The 20,149-nt window shown below is 35.4% G+C and overlaps 2 protein-coding genes across 6 annotated transcripts in view; one reads left to right on the top strand and one right to left on the bottom strand.

Annotated features, from left to right (window-relative positions):
* Nucleotides 1-5,693, top strand: part of LOC135107565 (innexin inx2-like) — a 6,901-nt gene extending 1,208 nt beyond the window's left edge. Inside the window, exons 2-5 of one of the 2 annotated variants that reach the window (XM_064017568.1) lie at nt 1-120; nt 3,723-3,944; nt 4,305-4,480; nt 4,642-5,693. The exon at nt 1-120 is cut by the window's left edge and continues 122 nt beyond it. In XM_064017568.1, the coding sequence (XP_063873638.1) occupies nt 1-120; nt 3,723-3,944; nt 4,305-4,480; nt 4,642-4,724 (601 nt within the window). In that variant the 3' untranslated portion in view covers nt 4,725-5,693. The remainder of the gene's footprint in view (nt 121-3,722; nt 3,945-4,304; nt 4,481-4,641) is intronic. The other variant, XM_064017569.1, reaches the window with a different exon arrangement.
* Nucleotides 5,694-8,015: 2,322 nt separating this feature from the next.
* The window catches only part of LOC135107564 (rho guanine nucleotide exchange factor 7-like), a 61,353-nt gene continuing 49,219 nt past the window's right edge, over nt 8,016-20,149 (bottom strand). For all 4 annotated transcript variants that reach the window (XM_064017564.1, XM_064017562.1, XM_064017565.1 and 1 more), the window contains exons 13-14: nt 9,540-9,630; nt 8,016-9,164 (exon numbers count right to left, since the gene is read on the bottom strand). In XM_064017564.1, coding sequence (XP_063873634.1) covers nt 8,987-9,164; nt 9,540-9,630 — 269 coding nt within the window. In that variant the 3' untranslated portion in view covers nt 8,016-8,986. The remainder of the gene's footprint in view (nt 9,165-9,539; nt 9,631-20,149) is intronic.

The raw sequence follows: 20,149 nt of genomic DNA, 5'->3' as shown, positions 1-20,149 counted from the left end.
CGTGGCTGTGGAATATTTCACTCGCTACTTCCACCACCATAACATTTACGCCTTCCAGTTCTTCTTCTGCGAGCTTCTCAACTTCACCAATGTGCTTGGTCAGATTTACCTTACTGACAGGTGAGTACATACGATGAGATCAGTTAACCATTTCACTGCCACTTGACATACCTTTCTTAAACCACAAACCGAGATTTTTTTTTTTTTAGTTATATAGCCATCTCTAAACGTTATACCGACTAATCCCTAGGGCCTAGATAGCGTATGATCTTAATTTATGTTTCTTTCCTGTAGGTACACGTAAAGATTTTGTACTGTGCTTTTAGTGTTGTAAAATGTTATATATCGTAGTAAAAGAACAGATTTTTGCACTGTGGAATGCATGAATTGCATGAAGAAAAGATGTGGGAGGGAATGAGAGTGTGGTGTTGTGTGGATGAAAGTAGTAATGAAAGAGGAAAAATGAGAATGTGCACTCTTCTTTACTGAGCTGAGGAAATGTGCAATATAGAGACACATGGATTGAAAAGGTTTTTGATTGTTTTTAAGATATCATGAAAATACCAGGCAAAGAAAATGTGTGTAACCTTCTCTCTCTCTCTCTCTCTCTCTTGAACTGATTTCATAATATATATATATATATATATATATATATATATATATATATATATATATATATATATATATATATATATATATATATATATATATATATATATATATATATAGTTATTTAGTGTGTGTGTGTGTGTGTGTGTGTGTGTGTGTGTGTGTGTGTGTGTGTGTGTGTGTGTGTGTGTCGCTTTCGAGCAATTAACTTGGGGCGCCAACACTACAAGGTAGTGTTTCAAATAAATAAATAAATGTAAAAAAAAAAATAATAAATAAATAAATAAATATTACATGCATTCAATATTTTCTTCTTGAGTTCATGTATCGCCACTTCCAGTGTTCAGAAATTAGTGAAAATATTATACAAATGGTTGTTGTACCATTGCATTTGCACTAAGAATCACACACACACACACACACACACACAACGACTTTTAGATACCCGAGAAGCTGTGCGCCTCCTACACACCAATTCTCAAGGGTAACACCTGTCACATGGCAGGCAGCGAAGCATACAATGCTAGTAAGGAAAGGAGACAAGAAGGAGCCGCATTTTGATGGGGCTTGTTCTCCTCTAAATGATGATTAGTCAGATGTACATTGGTGTTGCTTCGATGATGAATCTTTGTTAAACCATCATTATAACTATGAAAAGTAAATGAATAAAGTAAATAAATAAATAAATAAATAAATAAATAAATATATATATATATATATATATATATATATATATATATATATATATATATATATATATATATATATATATATATATATATATATATATATATATATATATATATCGATAGGATTTGCTGCAGCACTATTCTAGTTGATTAATTCACCACTGTTCTGATTGAGGCAGCTCATCACTTGCATTAGAGTTCACTGGTTGCTTGACTTACTGGATGTTGCTGGAGATGACGGTGGCTGGATGGATGGTGGTGGCTCGCTGCTTCTCTGATGAATATTGCTGCTGGTAGCGTGGAGATCGTGGGCAGTGGTTTAGATTATGGTTGACTGTGCGAGTAGAGACAACACAAAGAATGATAAGATTTCTTCTTGATTTAATGATGGACAGATGTATGTGCATGATACCAAGACAGATTACGACGGAGGTGACAATGCACTAAAGACTGACTCAGTCTCTGATCTGAACTCTCTCTGATCTGACTGGGACTCTCTGATCTGAACTGTTTCTGATTTCTCTCCGAACTGTACTGAACTCTGATGGACTGCCCTCTAGCTTCCTATACAGGCTCTATTTATGTGAAAGAATCACATAATCATAGAATCTGAGATGAAGAAATGACCAGTGAGCTGTCTCTAAATGGGATGAAGGGACCAATGGTACAGCTCGTTATTCTGACAAATGACCAACCAGGGTGAACAACAGGAGGGCAATGCAGGTGTTTTCCCTAAGGACTGACAGGAATGTTGGGAAGGTGTGGTATTCCCTTGAGAGGACGATAGGGAGGAGAAAAGATTAAATATAGACTGGCCACGAAAGGACAGCGCACATGAAATGAAATATATGAATGATGAATATATATAATATTAATTTTTATGACTGATGCAACTGATACAGTGCCTTTCCCAACGAAAAATGTGTCCCTGCATTTAAACATAAGAATAATGAGAGCAATAAGATATGAGAAATTAATAGCTAATACATGACATCAGAGAGAGAGAGACAGAGAGAGAGAGAGAGAGTATGAAAGTGGTAACCTTAATAATAATATACAGACATGATAACATAGTACAATACATATACAACACGTATAAGTAAGAGAAATATACACATATATACAGGATATTGAAACTGAATGATTAAACCTTAGAGTGGGGACAAAGTCTTAGTCTGTAAGGCGTGAGGAGCTTTGAGGATTAGTTGAATCAGAATGAAGTGTTACCTGATGTGCACACTCGTCATCAAACCCTTTGTCCACACACTTCAAGTGATTGACATGGACCATTTGTTCAATTAAGGTTTTGAGATATAGAATTTTTACTTTGTAGCCACGGAGAAATTCAATTACACGATGCAGCCCAGTGAACAATGGATCTAACTTAGAGTTACGATCGTGAACTCTGGTGAAAACAATATCACCGACTTTGATGGAAGAATCTGTTGCTCTACGATGTTGTTTCCGCAACAACTCAGTTTGCGATGCAGTGAGGCGGCCATGAATCAGCTTATGAGTGTACTGAAAATTGCACAGATAACATTTGACGTAGTCATCCATTTTGTAGATAGGACACGGCACGCTATGAAGAAATTCATATGGAAGGTGCCTGTCTTTACCAAACAGCAGAAATTGGGGAGACTCATTGATAGTAGAGTGAATCGCTGAAATTAGAGAACAGGCTAACTGAGAAAGTCGGAGATGTGGGTTCGCATCCCACCGCTGCCACCACTGTATCAGTAGGATTCACTGCACTATTGTTTTGGAGAGCTTTCTGCACCACTGTTATAGTTGATTGATCCACCACTGTTCTGATCGAGGCTGCTCACCAATTGTATTAAATTTCACTGGATGTTGCTGGAGATGAGAGTGGCAGGAGAGATAATGGTGGCTCACTGCTTCTCCGATGAATATTGCTGCTGGTAGCGTGGAGATCGTGGGTAGTGATTTAGATTACGGTTGACTGTGTGAGTAAAGGCTCCTCAAAGATTGATAAGATTTCTTCTTGATTTAATGATGGACAGAGATGTACACATGTGATACCGAGACAAAGATTATGACGGACTTGACAATACTTGATTCTCTTTCGCTGAAGACTGACTGTCTCTGATCTGAACTCTCTCTGATCTGAATGGGACTCTCTCTCTGATCTGAACTGCTTCTGATCTCTCTCTGAACTGTACTGAACTCTCTGATGGACTGCCATCTAGCTACCCATACAGGCTTTATTTATGTGAAAGAAGTGGACCAGAATTCAGAATCTGAGATGAAGAAATGACCAATGAGCTGTCTCTAAATGGGGTGGAGGGACCAATGATAGAGGTTGTTATTCTGGCCAATGACCAGGGAGGACAACAGGAAAAAAAAAGTGCACTTGAAATAGTTGTAAATAAATTTCCTTCCTCTGTACCTATATTTGTGCAGATTCTTGGACTATGGCTTCCTGAACTACGGACCACGGGTGTCAAACTATGACGAGCCAGAGACCTACTCTGGCCACGACCCCAAGGATGAAATCTTCCCCAAAGTGGCCAAATGTTCCTTCCACAAATTTGGTCCCTCAGGCTCCATCATTCGTCATGATGCACTGTGTGTTCTGCCACTCAATATTTTGAATGAGAAGATTTTTGCTTTTCTCTGGTACTGGTATGTGGCAAGTGATACTGGTCTTACATATATGTTAAGTTTATTATAGCCTCTTCCTTTCTTTCTTTCTTTCTTTCTTTATTTATTTATTTAGATTTTTCATACTGTTTTATCATTTCCTTCGTAAATTCTCTCACTCTTGTCTTATATAGGTTTTTTGATGTAATTCTTTTCATCTTTATAATTGTTGTGTGTTGCACATGCCAACAATATTTATCCATCATTCTATACATAAATCATCTCTAACTTGTTGTTGTTTCATTTGTATTTTGGTTATGTTTTATGCTATTCATTTTATGTTGTGTCTCACAATGCAGACAGACACATGCTAATGTTGATACCTATGCTGTAAACATGCAGGTTCTTGGTGGTGGCTGTTATCACTACTCTTGGCCTGGTGTACCGAATAGCAACCTTCCTGCCCACCTTCCGCACCTACCTGCTCAGGGGACGCTCACGTTTGGTGGCCAAGGAAAATATTGATCATATATGCCACAGATGTTACATTGGCGACTGGTTTATTTTGTACCTATTAGGTGAATATTTGTATTATATATGTTCCAAAATTTGTTGCTCCATTATAAAATAATTAGTAATTAAGTGTGTCCTCTTTTGATGAGCATGTTGTGGATTCTTCATAACTGTTGATGATTCTTATTTCTTCATATTGACATATATTTTTCTTTTTTTCCTGCAGCAAAGAATATGGATGCCTTTGTATACCGAGATTTCATTCAAGAATTGGGTCAACACTTGCCTGACAAAGAGAAAGTGTCCTAAAAGAGCATGCTGACATTGAGAAAAAAAGTGTGCTGGAAAGTGCAACATCACGGGTCCTTGACTTGCCCCACAACAAACTTGGAATACTTATTTTTAAGATGTTATTACAAAATGTTACTTCAATGCTGGAATCAAAGCCACTAAGGGACAAACAACTCAGATATTTCCAGTGCTGCCTACATAAGCAGGATGAAAACTGCTGTTGGTATTAACTAAAGGCAACTGTTTATTAATTGAATGTTTTTTTTTTTTTTTTTATGTAGGAAGGACACATGTATGAATTAGGTAGCAAAACCTTATTAATACATTCAAGATCAAGATTTATTTATCTTTTTTGCAAGAATGTTATGCATTGCCACAGAAAGTAACTATTGATGTGTTCCTTTATTTCTTCTCTTAGCTGTATATGTTAAGGTTTGCCATTATGGCTTACCCATCTCCACCTTACCCTGTTTTCTGTGTCTTCTGTTACACCCATGATCTGCATATCTTCCTTGGTGAATGAAAGGCTGCTCAGCATAAAACTTTGTCAAATCAGTTAATGATATGATATCTGTGGCTATCACTAAATGTGGTGCATTCTTATTGGCAACTACACATTTCAGTTAAAGTGGAACACATTACCAAGTGACCAGGAAAGAATCATTAGTTTGAGCTGTTTTTAATTTATTTGTTAGTGTTACTGTATAGATGAAATCAAAGCTTCTATGTTATAATTGTGAAGAGACTTTAGACATACAAAGTGGAAGAAACGTTATAGTGCATGTCTCAATCTATGTGCTTAGTTTCTATAAGCAGTGCACATTTGCATACTATGTTATGTACATTTCTTTTCATATTCTAGTGAGATTTGATAGCTTAGGTGCTAACTTGTTAGTTCAAAACCATAGCATCAACCTTAAGAACATAAATATATATTAGTTAAGGCTAGTGAGTCTTTTACATACAAATAATTATTGCCATACATTTTGATGCTTTTCATTCTGATTATTTCCTTATGTTACTGTAAATAAGCTTTTTGGTATGTTTTTATGCCACATATTTATATTAGCCAGGATTTAAATATTGAAACACATGGCACTATTTTTTAAAGCCTATGTAAATAATTAATTGTGTTCTCATGGGTGTTTTTTTCATATTGATAGCATAGAAGCTTGTAAGAATATCATTAGAATAGTGAAAAACACCTTTGCAAAATTAGTAACTCCTAGTAAAGTTTGTTAAAGGTACTCAAGATAAGATGCTGAAATGTTTGTAAAGGGAGGCACTGTTTTTTCATTACACTCCTATACCTTAGACCTTACTTCATGTATTTTCATTAAGGAACCACTCTTACATGACAGTTAACATGATTACGGTAATATAGAGCTTTTTCGGGGTGAAAATGATCATTGCTTGGCTATCACTTGCCTTTTCCCACTACATACATACATTCTCAAAGATTAATAAAAATTCATTTTAGCCCTTGCAGCTCTAGGTTATGAAAGGACCCATCTCAACCTACTTGGGTGTTAGAAGTCAGTTATGCAACATATCTGCATCAGGTCCTGACAACAGCACTGGTTTGCCCCTGCTGAACCATTTTATGTAAACTCATTTCCTTTTATACATTGGACATGAACAGCTGACTGAACTAGATGTGCACACACACCTCTTGTTATGTCCCTTCTTTGAAGTGTTGTGGGGATGGGCTCTAAGTTAGCCTGTGCTTGCCATCCTTATTGGGTAGCAATTGAGGGGAGAAAAGAGAGAAGTGTCATAAAAACACTGAGGAATTGATCTTAAGGCATTATAAATTCTTATCTGTGAAAAGTTTCCTGGCAGGGATTGAAACCATGGTGTAGTGGTATAAAGAGTATCATTTTAGATGGTAAGACCATTACAATCATAAGGTTTCAAGATAATTTTTTGGAACCCTCATCTCTGGTCACAGCAGCTCCATGGGGTAATACAAATTTTAACAAGATATGAAGATGCATTTGAGGTTTATCACATTAGAAGGGACAATGGCACTAAAATAAAAATCACAAGAAAATGCACTCAAACATTGATGTTCTACTAACAACTACAGCTTTGTTATTTTTGCTATGGCTCTACCCCACTGTGTGATTTGTTTTCACCCAGCTTCCTAAATAAAGCTGCTAGAATTTTTGAAACTTAAATGTTTTGCTGGAAGGGAAAGCAGCATGTGAGTAGTGTCCAGCAGGCCAGGAGGTGAGCCTCTCATCTCCCTCACCCCCATTCCCCTCTTTCCTCCCACTTTCCTTATCACATGATCTCACCTGTGCATGTTCCCCCCTGAGCCATGTGGGGCATCCCTTTATTCAGCAGCTGTGACTCTGTTGTTGTGTGGGATGGATGTACTTAGGTTATTGCGAGGGACGGAGTGTTGGCATGGGGTTTGGGGATATATATTAGAGGGCTCTTATTAGTTAGTGTTGCATATGAGCAAGTGGAAGTAAGCTCCAGTTGATTAAGTAGGATAAGCAGCAGTTACTGGATTGATTGAATGTTTTCTGCTGGTTAGACTTGTGGTGACAACGAGTCCCCTTGCTCATTCCTGTATCTGTTGTAATTGTGTGGCGTGGTTTCCTGCGTGGTTTCCTGACCTTCTTGGGCTCTGTCTGTTGTCTTGTACTTGAGTCATTGTTGTTTTGTGCTGTTAAATGCTACTGGGGTTCAGAGCATTGCTGGGAGCTTTGAAGCCAAATGATATAGAGATTCTCTGTTGAGTAGTGGTTCTTTCCTTTCTCCCTGGGTTTTACTGTGTACCAATGGTACTTGCCTGTCCTCTGGGGTACTGTAAATATACTGCTTACCGACAGGAGGATATAATAGTCTGTGGGCATGGGAGGCCCTGTATTATTGTGAGAGGTAGCTCACAGATTATTATAAACCTCATAGGTGTGTGTCCTTTTTCGTAGTTCGTATCCTCTAGCATGTAGTTTTACAATTCTTTCTCAGCGAAGTGGAGTGAACTCAGGGTCTGTTGAGCATTTGATTATTCCTTTCTCTGTGTTCAGGTAAAAACAGAGTGGCGACCTCTCCTTTGTTAATCATTGCAGGAGACCAGTAGGGCCCTGCATGTGCTGATTTGTGCCTTGCACTGAGCTACGCAGGAGGTACCTTAGGGAAGCTGACCCAAGTTAGTGGCAGCTGTGAGAGAGGCTAAATCTAGGTTGTAACAACACATATTATCATAGTCTTGTAGTGTCATCCCAAGATCACAGTTCATCTAAATTTGTAAATCATAAACTAATGCAACACAGCAAGGAAATAAAATGACATATAATAAATGTGAGATGTTATATTTTAATGATATGCATATATATATATGTACACATATCCTCACTGAAAAAAATGCATGTGGCCTTGCCTTGAGTCTATGAGTATCATAATATGCACCATTTTTTTTTTTTTTGTTCTTCTGGCAGTCAGCTTGGTAGCATTTTAGTCGTGTGAGTGCAATCTACTCTGGTTCTATTCAGGAATTTCTTGTTGTCAGGAGCAAAATTCTTAAGTCACAACCATCCCTGTTAAAATAGTGCCAAGCCTGAACTAAACACAATATGGAAACAGCTTGTAAGCCATAGTGTAACACTGGAATAAGCAAGATGTTCATGAATTTATATGCATCTAATGTTCTCAGTACAGTAATTCTAAATGAACGCAACTTATCAGTCTGGTTTGTTGCCCTCAAAGACATGAAAATACTCATATGTAAGTGAATAATGGTGACCCAACTGAAATGGGACAGTTATTTGTGACAAAATGGTTAATTGATATCGCTTTAATACTGGGTGAACCTTGGAATAGGCAGTCATCCCTGAAAAAAATCTGTTCTGAGTAGTGGAAGGTATGAAGTAAAAGTAACCTAATGTTGCAGAGCAATGTATGGCATAATCATGAAGTAAGCTAGTGTTATAAGTAGTGGAAGACAATTATGAAGTAAACTAGTTATAAATTATTACATAATAGTGTCACTCAGGCTTCAGGGTATTATTCTTATTTCCCTTACACAAATATCAGGAAACAAATTATGATATTTAGTTTATAAAAAATCCACATAACTTCTTTCTAGGTATAGTATAAAATGTCCATATTAAACAGAAAAATGTACTGAAAAGAGAGTCCATTTTGTGCCTTCAATCTCAGCATAGATCATAAACAAGAGAATTATCTCATCAAGACCTGCAGCAAGAAAAGAACTGATCAGTTGCACAACCTGATAACTCCATGATCCAAATGTCTGTGTTGCATTGTCATGGCTCGGGATCCCATGCAAGATCATCACGGCTGGGCAGGAGATGCTGTTTGAGAAGAGAGCGCAGTTGTCTGGTTGCCAACTGCTCTGTCTCAAAGGCCTTCTTAAGGTTCTGGTGCTCTCGCAATAGTGTAGCCACTTGGTCCTTGAGGGCATACACTGTGTCCACCAGGCTCCTGCAACACAAGATTTGGCATTCACCATTTTACTGCAAGATATTTTTTTCTTCTTCATCTTTTAAAAAAAAACATTTTTGCACAACAGCTCTATAGTTCTATAGTTCTATAGAAAAGGTAAAATCACTTTCTTCTCCCCTGTATGTCCATACAAACAATTTTACTTTGCTCTGAATGTGAACAAAGGATAGTCATATCAGTAATATGGTTAACGGTGTCAGTTAGTAAGGATAATCTCTAAGGAATGAAGATGAATACAATATACTGGAAAAGTAAATAATGTTGTGTAAATATGATGCAATATATGATTATATGCTACTTAAGAACATAATAATACAATGCAAATATCTGAAGTAGTGTTAAGGGAATACTTACTTTTCTTCCATCACCACCTCATTGCCACGTGTCTCCTCCACGATGATCTTCTCCTCTTCAGCAATCAAGACTTGTGGGCTGTCCAATAAGGCTGAAATATAGAGCTCAATCAGTGATGGGTCAAGGCACATATCACAAACATTTAGTGATACATATAACCAATACTCATTCTGATATATAAATCTTTAATCTGAATTTATAGTCAGATTTGATAGAATAAAGACTATACTGATGGTATAAATTGTTGTGAATTTCCAGAACACTCAAACAATTGACATAATACAAGTCTGTCAATGCCAGTGTAAGTGTAACTGAACAATGAATTTATAAATGTAAAATACAAATAACAATCTATGGCAAAATAATCAGTTAATATATATAAAAACCGAAGCTGTGTTGACAAAATTTTTGAACATCACAGTGACTCCTGCTGAGTGGGAGCTTTTGTGACCAGTTGCCAAAATGTGAGCCTCCTAGTCATGCAAGTCAGGGAAAGCTAAGATGCCACACAGTTTAAAAAATTGAAAGAAGTTCAATGGTTCGAACTGCTTGTACTCACACTTGAACACAGTGGCACATACTGAAAGCTGACAAAAGTGTTTCATAACAGTGGCACTTTACTTCACTGCTATAAATAAACTGTATAAATGCTCCTCTGAATAATGACCTTCATACCATAAATTGTAAACAATCTTCTCAAGGAAGTTGGTCTGAACTAATCTATTTCTGTATTAATTAATCTATTTTGGGATACTAATTCAGCTACATTCATTAGTAAATAAATACAACCTTGAAAATAAGCAAATGTTACGTAATGGCTTTCAAGATGTGCTATTAATTCTCCTCATGATTTGGTTTAGTCAAGTGTGGATATAAAAGTACTATTTCATCTTCCTGATCAAATACTGAAATAGTACAGACTACAGACCATTCTCCGTGTAAAGATAAGCATAGAATTTCTGGGATTATGAACTTGATCACTCTAACCTTCATTACCAGTGCCATATAATACTTAATAATACTTAATTATAAATAATAACTACTATATATTAAGCATTAGTGCTGTAATAACTTCTAGAGCATCAGCTGAATGTACCGAAGGAATCTTGCAGCCTATGCAATCTGACATTTCAACATAACAAACACAAGAAATTAAATTACAAGCCTAACATGCTTGTGAAACTTGTCTGCATCTTAGCAGTCCTGGTAAAGACTAGCTTTCACATGACATTTAATTTTGAGCTGATTTGAATAGTGTGGTGCTCAGCCTTGAATTGATGCACTGTCAACAGCAATACACTAATAAAGATTTTGTCACAGGTGGTACCTATTGCTATGAAAGAAAGAGTAATGTCCTCTAACACATTATCCTTTAGTAACTAAGCTACATATTACTCATTGTTCTTTGATGACATGCAAAATTTTGGCCTTCACTTCATATACATTCAAGTGAACTGCCAATCTAATATCAGCTTTCTAAAGCATCACACAATACATCCTTAGCCTAGTGTTTTGTTTTGTTAATTTCCTTAAAAAAAAAAAAAAAAAAAAAAAAGCTATGTATCATATTTCCGAATGTGGCAAACAATCATGCTTAAGAAAATTATACAGTACTGGGTTCACAAGTTCACATAATGGATCACTCATATTTTTAAGTCAAACACAACTGAGTCAGTCATGAAGGAAATAGGTCATCATGTAGATGAAAATGGTAAAAAAAAAAAAAAAAAAAAAAAAAATCATAAGAAAAATTATTATATACAAAGGAAAGAAAACATAAGTGAAGTAAAGTTCTACACTGAAAAAGCACCTCAGTGTTATAGCATAGAGTTACTAGGTTAAAATGATAAGCCATTGTATTTGTACATAGTGACAACATCAAAAGGATTAAGTGTACAATTGCAAAATAAAGTAATATGGCAGATGTAATAAAAACACAATTTTCCCATAAATTAAAGAAACAAGTAAAACATTACATCAATAAAATAATGATACCAAACTTTAAGAATAAGAGAATGGCAAATCATTTTACCACAAACAGAAAGCACAAAAGCAGCACAGTAAAACAACAACCACACAAACAAGAGTGACTGTACACACGTACACACAAAAGCTGCTCACCTCTCTCCCTTATGGCTGCCTGAAAAAGCAGGTTAATCCCCCAACCCACACACACATACACAAAAGACATCACATAGATACTGAAAAAAAGACACTGGGCCAAGACTGCCAAGAAAACACCCAGAATACAACATATACTTTAATTCTATAACTTCTAAAAGTGTATGATATAAACCTAAGAGTAGCAACAAGAGAATGTTGGGTGGCTAGGTTGATGGTAGCAACAATGACAGACTAATAGGTAAAGTTGTCCGAGCTGAAGTGCTAGTAACAGATGGAGTACAGATCACATGGATATCTTGATCTATCTGGGGTGGCATTCCCAGACACCTTGCTGCATTAAAGGTTGTCAACTACACAGATTGAATATGCTATGGGAAAACATGACACAGTGTTGGTGTTTATGGTTGTTTAAAAACCAAGTAGTATGATATTCAGCAATACAGCACCTTGAGACATTATGCTTTTGTGAATACAATATGTACTGCCTCTATCATTATTATTCTATATATTAAAAAATAGCCAAAACAAGATATCTACATACTAGACTTAATATACTGTACTAAAATAATGAAATTGGGTGAAGTTCAAAATATCAAATTGAGTAGACATGATTAAAAGGTTTGTCTGTCTCTGGTGATGCTTTTTACTCCACTTCTTGCTTTCTAGCATTGACTGACCCATTAAAATTTGTTTTTTTCTCTCTCTCTCTCTCTCTCTCTCTCTCTCTCTCTCTCTCTCTCTCTCTCTCTCTCTCTCTCTCTCTCTCTCTCTCTCTCTCTCTGTCACACACACACACACACACACACACAAACACAAGGACTAAAATACACTTGTTCAATTTTTTGTTTTTGTGATATGTACAGCAAATGTTACACAAGAACTTACAACAGCAATCCTTTGTATACTAATAAAGTTTTATTTCATACATAATGTATCAAGGTACCATTATGATTGATCCTGAGCTGCTCATGTCTGACTTTAAAGGTGCATCATTATTGGCATATGGAATGGACAGGAAGACTAAAGGAATATATAAAGTAAAAAAGCCTTAACAGTCAATTCCTCCATTCGGACAACTCTTCCCAGGCAACTTGTTCAAGGCCAGCCACACCTGGCTGGGGGCACAGGGACCCCTTGTATCTAGAAGGCCCGAGAAATCACAGGCATGTCTGTACCATTAAATGTGTGAGAAAACTGGAACAAAAAATATTAAATGCCATGGATGATATGGAAATTCCATGGACTTTGTAAAAACAATCAAGGAAATACTGAAACATTGGCAATAACTATAGAAAAATGAGACATGGTTCAACAATCACACACAAAAAAAAAAAAAAAGCATGGCATACAGGAATGAATTAAGCTATGGCAAAAAGGGAAAAAATCCCACAGAATACTACTACTACAGTATTTCATAACAAGGAGACTTCAAACAGGAAAATGTATTGATAAAATGGAGTGATATAAAACAAGAATGTCAATGACAAAATATAAATTTCACCTAAATAAACTGTTCCCCTGAGAACTTTGAGAGCCGACTCCACTGTCTCTAAATCAAAGGAAGACTTTAGAAAATGCAAAAAGGGTTTAGTGACTGATCGTTATACATGTAAAAGGCAAAAGCCCTATAACAAACTCACAATATATGAGTGCTGTGCTTATTTACCTTCAACATGCTAGGTGAGGGGCTGTGAGCGACTGGAGTCTCAAGTGACTTTTGCAGATTTGAGTTTGGGGTTTAATAAAGCATGCTTCACTTACTGAAAGTAATACACTTGCTTCATTACACAGACTTAGTAAATCTTTGGCATTATTTGAAGCTTAGAAGTATAAAACATATACAGTCAAGACTTACTCCAATATATATATAATGGTAAATAAATAAATAACTATGAAAGTATTTTTTATAGACTTGTCAACATTCTAATCCATTAACTGTTTTATCCTCCATGAATAGACTAATTAGTCCAACAGCATATTGTATTGTTAAAAAAAAAACGGTGCTAATAACATTCACCTTACAGGTGCTCAATCTTAATTAAGATATCTATTGTTAAACAACATTTCAAATTAAGGGTCTTGACTATATATATATATATATATATATATATATATATATATATATATATATATATATATATATATATATATATATATATATATATATATATATATATATATATTCTTTTCTTATTTTGAAGACAGGAAATCACACATTAAATAAACATTATTCATGTCTCCACAAATAAATGCCTTGGCACATTTCAGTGAATTGCATTACTTCAAAAGAAGTGATTAATTTCAATATTTATATGTATATGTATATACGTATATGTACTGTATATGGCAACAACACTTACTAAGACACTGTATCAATAGCTCTGGGTAGAAAATTGTTTTTGAAGTACATAAGTATTACAAGCAACAATCAGATTGACAAAGCATCAATGATTAAGTACACCTTCTGAGTGCTGACACTATGTATCAGAACTGTAACCTAACATCTGCCCTTACAGTAGGTAATTATACATATCAAGAGACAACCCTAAACCTGTATCCAATACATACATGCAACAACTGCCAAATATTGATCCAATTTTTGTAGTGCACAACTTTTTTTTTTTTTACTTTTGAATAATAAAACAAATGAGCTCTCATATGCTGATGTTAGTAACTGCATAAGAATCTAAATTTAAATTTCTCAGCTTTTCATAATAAATAGTCATCATTCATTAACAAATATATGCATGTATAGCAATGCATCTTCCTTCAGGCATATGTGTTTTCTTTTAGTGAATTTATAACCATCACAGATTTAAAGACAAGGCACGACACCAACGTAAGTCACAATAACAATGTGTTGAGGAGGGCGTCAGCACCTCTTACAAATAATAACTCAAAAGCTTCTCACCACTAACTTCATTCCCACTTATGTTTGCAGGATTAATGCTTCACTAGTTGCTAGATCCAATTATATCTTCTTTAACATCAGAAAAGTAAATGTAGACTGATTATCTATTTACACCACAAACAATAAAAAAATGTCATCACATTCTGTATCAAATATCACATCAACATGAAATGATGGGATACTTCAGTTGCTGCAGAATACCCTGGTGCAACTCTTGTGATACCATTAGCAATGAAGTGCTACAGTGTTGCAGGTGGTCATGCCAAGAAATAAAGACAACACTGTCAATGCAAATTAGTGACTGATTAGTGCAATTATCAGACTCACAGATATTAGATAAGCAGTAAGAACTTTTCATGTCTGGATATATGTTGGCCTACATCAAAACAAAACTCTTACTGATGTCAGCACATTACGCTAGAAACATTAAAAATAATGAACTACCTGCAAAATTTGCAGGTGGATAAAAGTGTCGGATATTATGGTGATGAGGTTGATGTTGAGTGTTGTGGTGTCACAGTAATGATATTAAGTGTATTAGAGAGGTAAGTGATAATACCCAGAGGATGTGACAAGCCCTAATAAATTCTGCACTCTGCTCCAAGTTTCCCTCTTCCATTTGCTTGCTTTCCCACACTCTCCATTTATATTCTGCACTTCTTCATTGCCTTGCAGAATTCCTCATCAATTAACCCTCTTCCACATCACTTCATACTTTCCTTCCAACTCTACATTCTCTTTCTCTTAATGTAACTGTAAGAAAAGACATTGCTGGTGATGAACAATATAGCTTATATGAACTACTATGATTTTTTCATAATATGTAATTCTAAACATATACAAACCCATACACCCAGTGGTGTATGGGTTAGCATGCTTGCCTCACACCCAAGAGGGCCTAGATTTGAATTCCAGGTTGGGTGGAGAACATTTGGGCTTGCTTCCTTTATCTTTATCTAGCAGATAATAGTTAAGGGGCATAAGCCAAAGAATGGTAACCTAGCAGCCTGATAGGAGTAGAATGCAACTGATCCTGTGCTATGTATTTGTCTAGTTGTAGTAAATAGGATTTGTCAGTATCTGCTGTATATATATTTGTCCAGTTTTCCTTTAGTTGATGTACACTCTTTGTCTTTATCAACTCTTCTAGGCAATACCAGTTATCTATATTTCTAAGTGTGTGTGTGTGTGTGTGTGTGTGTGTGTGTGTGTGTGTGTGTTACCAAAAGCACACAAGAGCTTACTATGCATTTACAACTATGTCTGTAGCATCTAGCTCTTCTCTATTTCACAAAATTTCCTAGCATTAAAGCTGCTCCAGCTCAAAATATCCATGAACTATACTTTAATAGATACCTTGCTAGCCTTACTAAGGACTCATGTGCCATCCATTCCACAAAAAAAAAACATGCTACAGCTTTTTACTGCATGTATTTACCAAGTTACATAGTTGTAGGATATCTTGAAGTGGTTCTGTTTATGTAGCTACATTTATCCAATTTGTGTGTGTATTTACCTAGTTGTAGTTTATGGGAAAACAGTTATGCTCATGCTGTCCCATCTCCATATCTTTTAATATCCAACTTAGCCTTGAATCCATGTATACTTTTTGCTCTTCATCCAGACTGTTCCATACAGCAATACTTCTATATGGAAAACTATACTTTTTGACGTCTCTTCTACAAGCACTCTTCCTCAGCCTCTTTCAATGTTGTCTAGTATAATGTGTATCCCAAACCATCAAGTTATTCCGATCCATCTTCTCTACTCCTCATATGCTTTATATATTGCAATCAAGTCTCCCTTTCTCTCCTTTTTTCCAACACTGGTAGATGTAACCTTTCCAACCTCTTTTCATGTGTCAAGTCCCTGATATTTGGTACCATCTTCGTTGCTGCTCTCTGAACTCTCTCTAACTTCCTTATATCCTTTTCTTCTAGGGAGACACACTACTGCTGCATATTCCAGTCTTGGTCTAATCAGAGATATAATCATCTTCCTGATCATCTCTTCATCCATATATGCAAAAGCCAGCCTTATTCTTCTCAACTAGTTATATAGGTTTCTCCTGTAATTTTGCTAATGTGTTTCTCTGGGGTCAAATTCCCAGTCACTGCAACACCTAGATCCTTTTCATCTTCTGCTCCACTCAACCTTTCACCATTCAATACGTAATTTCCTTTTACTCTCCTCGCACTCTTTCCAAATTCTATTACTTTACATTTCTTTAGAGCAAAGTTCCATTTCCCATCTATGACAACACTGTGTGTGTGTGTGTGTGTGTGTGTGTGTGTGTGTGTGTGTGTGTGTGTGTGTGTGTGTGTGTGTGTGTATTCCAATACAAAGAATATTTTTTATTTTACTCAAAAAGAAAAAAAATATATAGCTACTAAATGTATCACAACAGTGAAATATTGTAATGATATACACAGGTGCAATGTACCATACATTAGTTACAACTATACAAAGTTAATTAGAATCACTGCAGTGAAAGAACCTACATGCTTTCTTTAGAACATCCAACAAAAACTCATTGGAAAGTGTGGCACAGTGGCACAAATGAAGTACAGTTTAATAAGATCAGCAAAGATAGATGGTATGAAGACACTATAAAACTCTTAATCTCTAAAATATATGTTTCCATACTGTGTAATAAAGTAATGTAACACCTTTCTTTCTGCCTTTCTGCTAATCTATTTTAGTATAATAGTGAAATACATGAGACTTAGGCATTTGGTACAAGTTGGAGTTTCTGCCAAAATATATCATGCCAAAAACCAAAATCAGAATATATTGGTCACCAACCTTGGAACTATAATTAAGTAAGGCCCAATACATGTAATTATTACCATAACTATACTATCTGACTACTAGCTACCATACTGCCACCAACTGTTCTTCATCTCACTAAATATTCACCATTAGTATCCAAGCTAGAGAATGTGGGTAATGATCATCATAAAGTTTGGCACAGTTGCTTATCTCCCTCTAGTTAAATACTTGTGTCTTCTGCAGTAGTAATAATTGGAACAGGTATTTCCTCACAAATAATGCCAAAGCAATTGCTGACCAAGAGTGAGATACTTGTGTCTTCTGCAGTAGTAATAATTGGAACAAGTATTTCCTCATAAATAACGCCAAAGCAATTGCTGACCAAGAGTGAGTAGAAGGCTGAACTTTATTTCTGTATAAATGGATAAAACTGGTCACTTATTGTAAATGTGCAACTCCTGCCATGATCTGCTGATAAAATACCTTGTCATATAAATATACCATAACTTTAGAAGACAGGGATGTACATATCTTCCTCTGTTGTGGTACACAAAAGACTACAAAAAACCCATTCACAAAACACATGAATAGAGCATGATAATACTAGTGCTCAAGTCTACAATATAATTAATAACTTTTTTTATTTCAAGTCCTAAAAACTATATTTGTAATGATCAAAATGTTCTATTATTTTTGACACTCACCAGCAACAAAGATGAAATATTCTCTTGTAAGATGAGCTTCAGTTTCACTCTTTATTTAAACATAAGCATTCCTTGAATGCCTACATGCTAAAAATTCACTCTTTATTTTGGTCTATTTTGGTGAAATATAATTTAAAAAGCATAGCTCATATAAGTTCATGATGAATGGAAATAATGTGGTTGGTTACACTGGTAATGTCACAGCTGCTAACTCTGTAAAAGGGCCTTATCTGTCCATGTATGAAGTATGCTTCACATGTGTGGGGGGGGTTCCACTTATACTGCTCTTCTAAACAGGGTGGAATCAAAAGCTCATCATCTCCTCTCCTCCAACTGACTGTCTTCAGCCTCTCTCTCATTGCTGCAATATTGCATCTCTAGCTGTCTTCTACTGCTATTTTCATGCTAACTGCTCTTCTGATCTTGCCAACTGCATGCCTCCCCTCCTCCCATGGCCTCACTGCACAAGACTTTCTTCTTTCTCTCACCACTATTTTGCTCACCTCTCTAATGCAAGAGTTAACCATTATTCTCAATCATTCATCCCTTTCTCTGGTAAATTCTGGAACTCCCTGCCTGCTTCTGTATTTCCACCTTCCTATGATTTGAATTCCTTCAAGAGGGAGGTTTCAAGACACTTATCCTTCAATTTTTGACTACTGCTTTGGACCCTGTTCTGGGACTGGCATCTCAGTGGGCTTTTTTTTTTTTTCATTGGATTTTTGTTGCCCTTGGCCAGTGTCCCTCCTACATAAAAAAAAAAAAAAAAAATTTAATGGAGATGTAGTATGTTATAGAAGAAAATGTATTTACTTGTGTGCATCAAGATGGATGTTGCATGAAATGATTGAGCATAGTAGTAATAATTGTGACAAACTAATAAATGCTGGTGATTGAGCATATCAATTTATATATATATATATATATATATATATATATATATATATATATATATATATATATATATATATATATATATATATATATATATATATATATATATATATATAATAAAAAAAAAAAAAAAAAAAAAAAAAAAAAAAAAAAAACCCTCTGCTTTTTTTTTTTTTTTTTGAGGTAACTTTAAGCACACGCACAGAAAGTGGAACCCTGTGTTATATTCATACTTGTCAAGAGGCTTTGTTCACTTCTCATACAGCCACAGTAGAGTTTATGAACAGTCATAAATCTATTTTGATTAATACTGATACAGTGCTAGCTGAACCTCAGAACATATGGTCAAGTATATAATACTGCTTAGTTATTTTGGAATCCACACATCAGTGTATGTATTTTACTGCTTGTGGATTTAGGAAGTGTTCTGCTACTTTTTATGTCTATAACCTTGCTGCAACATCAAATTCAAGAGAATGTGAAATATACTATGAAATATGCTGTGATGTATGAAAAAAAAAAAAAAAAAAAAAAATTCACATACATGTTTACAATTGAAAATGGAGTTACAAGGGAGTGTCTAAGCATAGCAGCCATAACACTAACTGAGATCACTTGAAAATGTTTGGAGCTATGGAATATACTAATACTCTAAGACTAAGTATCTTTACATTGATAGCCTTCAATTGGTTCCTTACAGAGCTATCACAAAACACCTTGGAATTCATTCATTATTATGTCTGCTGTCACCCAAATTCTCCAACATAATTTATTACCATTGCTAATAAAAGCACAGCCATGGTAGTCATTCACCTTATGTCCAAGCTGATGTTAATCCTGTCAGTTTACTCATAACATTATGAGAGATGCTAAAGTAGCAAGCCAAAAATAGTGTGACCAATATCACTGCTATCAAGCACTTAACCCATATTTAGTACCAACAAAAGTAGATACTGTTGCATGCCAAGCTGATCTAAGGGCCATATCCCATCTCCTCCCTTTTTCACTAGGACATTGCATTGTTTTTTTTTTAACTTCCTTAAATTTGTATATGTAAGATATTTTCAATAGCATTATCAGCCTTACCCTAGGCTGATTTTCAAAAATGTCAACAAGAAAGCAATAATAATACCAAAGTATGAACCGTTTGGAAAGATTGTAAAACCAAATAAACGTATATTATTTATATAAACTTGTTCAACTTG

The sequence above is a fragment of the Scylla paramamosain genome, chromosome 15 (genome assembly GCF_035594125.1).
Source record: "Scylla paramamosain isolate STU-SP2022 chromosome 15, ASM3559412v1, whole genome shotgun sequence".
Taxonomy (NCBI): domain Eukaryota; kingdom Metazoa; phylum Arthropoda; class Malacostraca; order Decapoda; family Portunidae; genus Scylla; species Scylla paramamosain.
The sequence above is the reverse complement of the archived record's forward strand: the minus strand, read 5'-3'. Positions and strand labels throughout refer to the sequence as shown.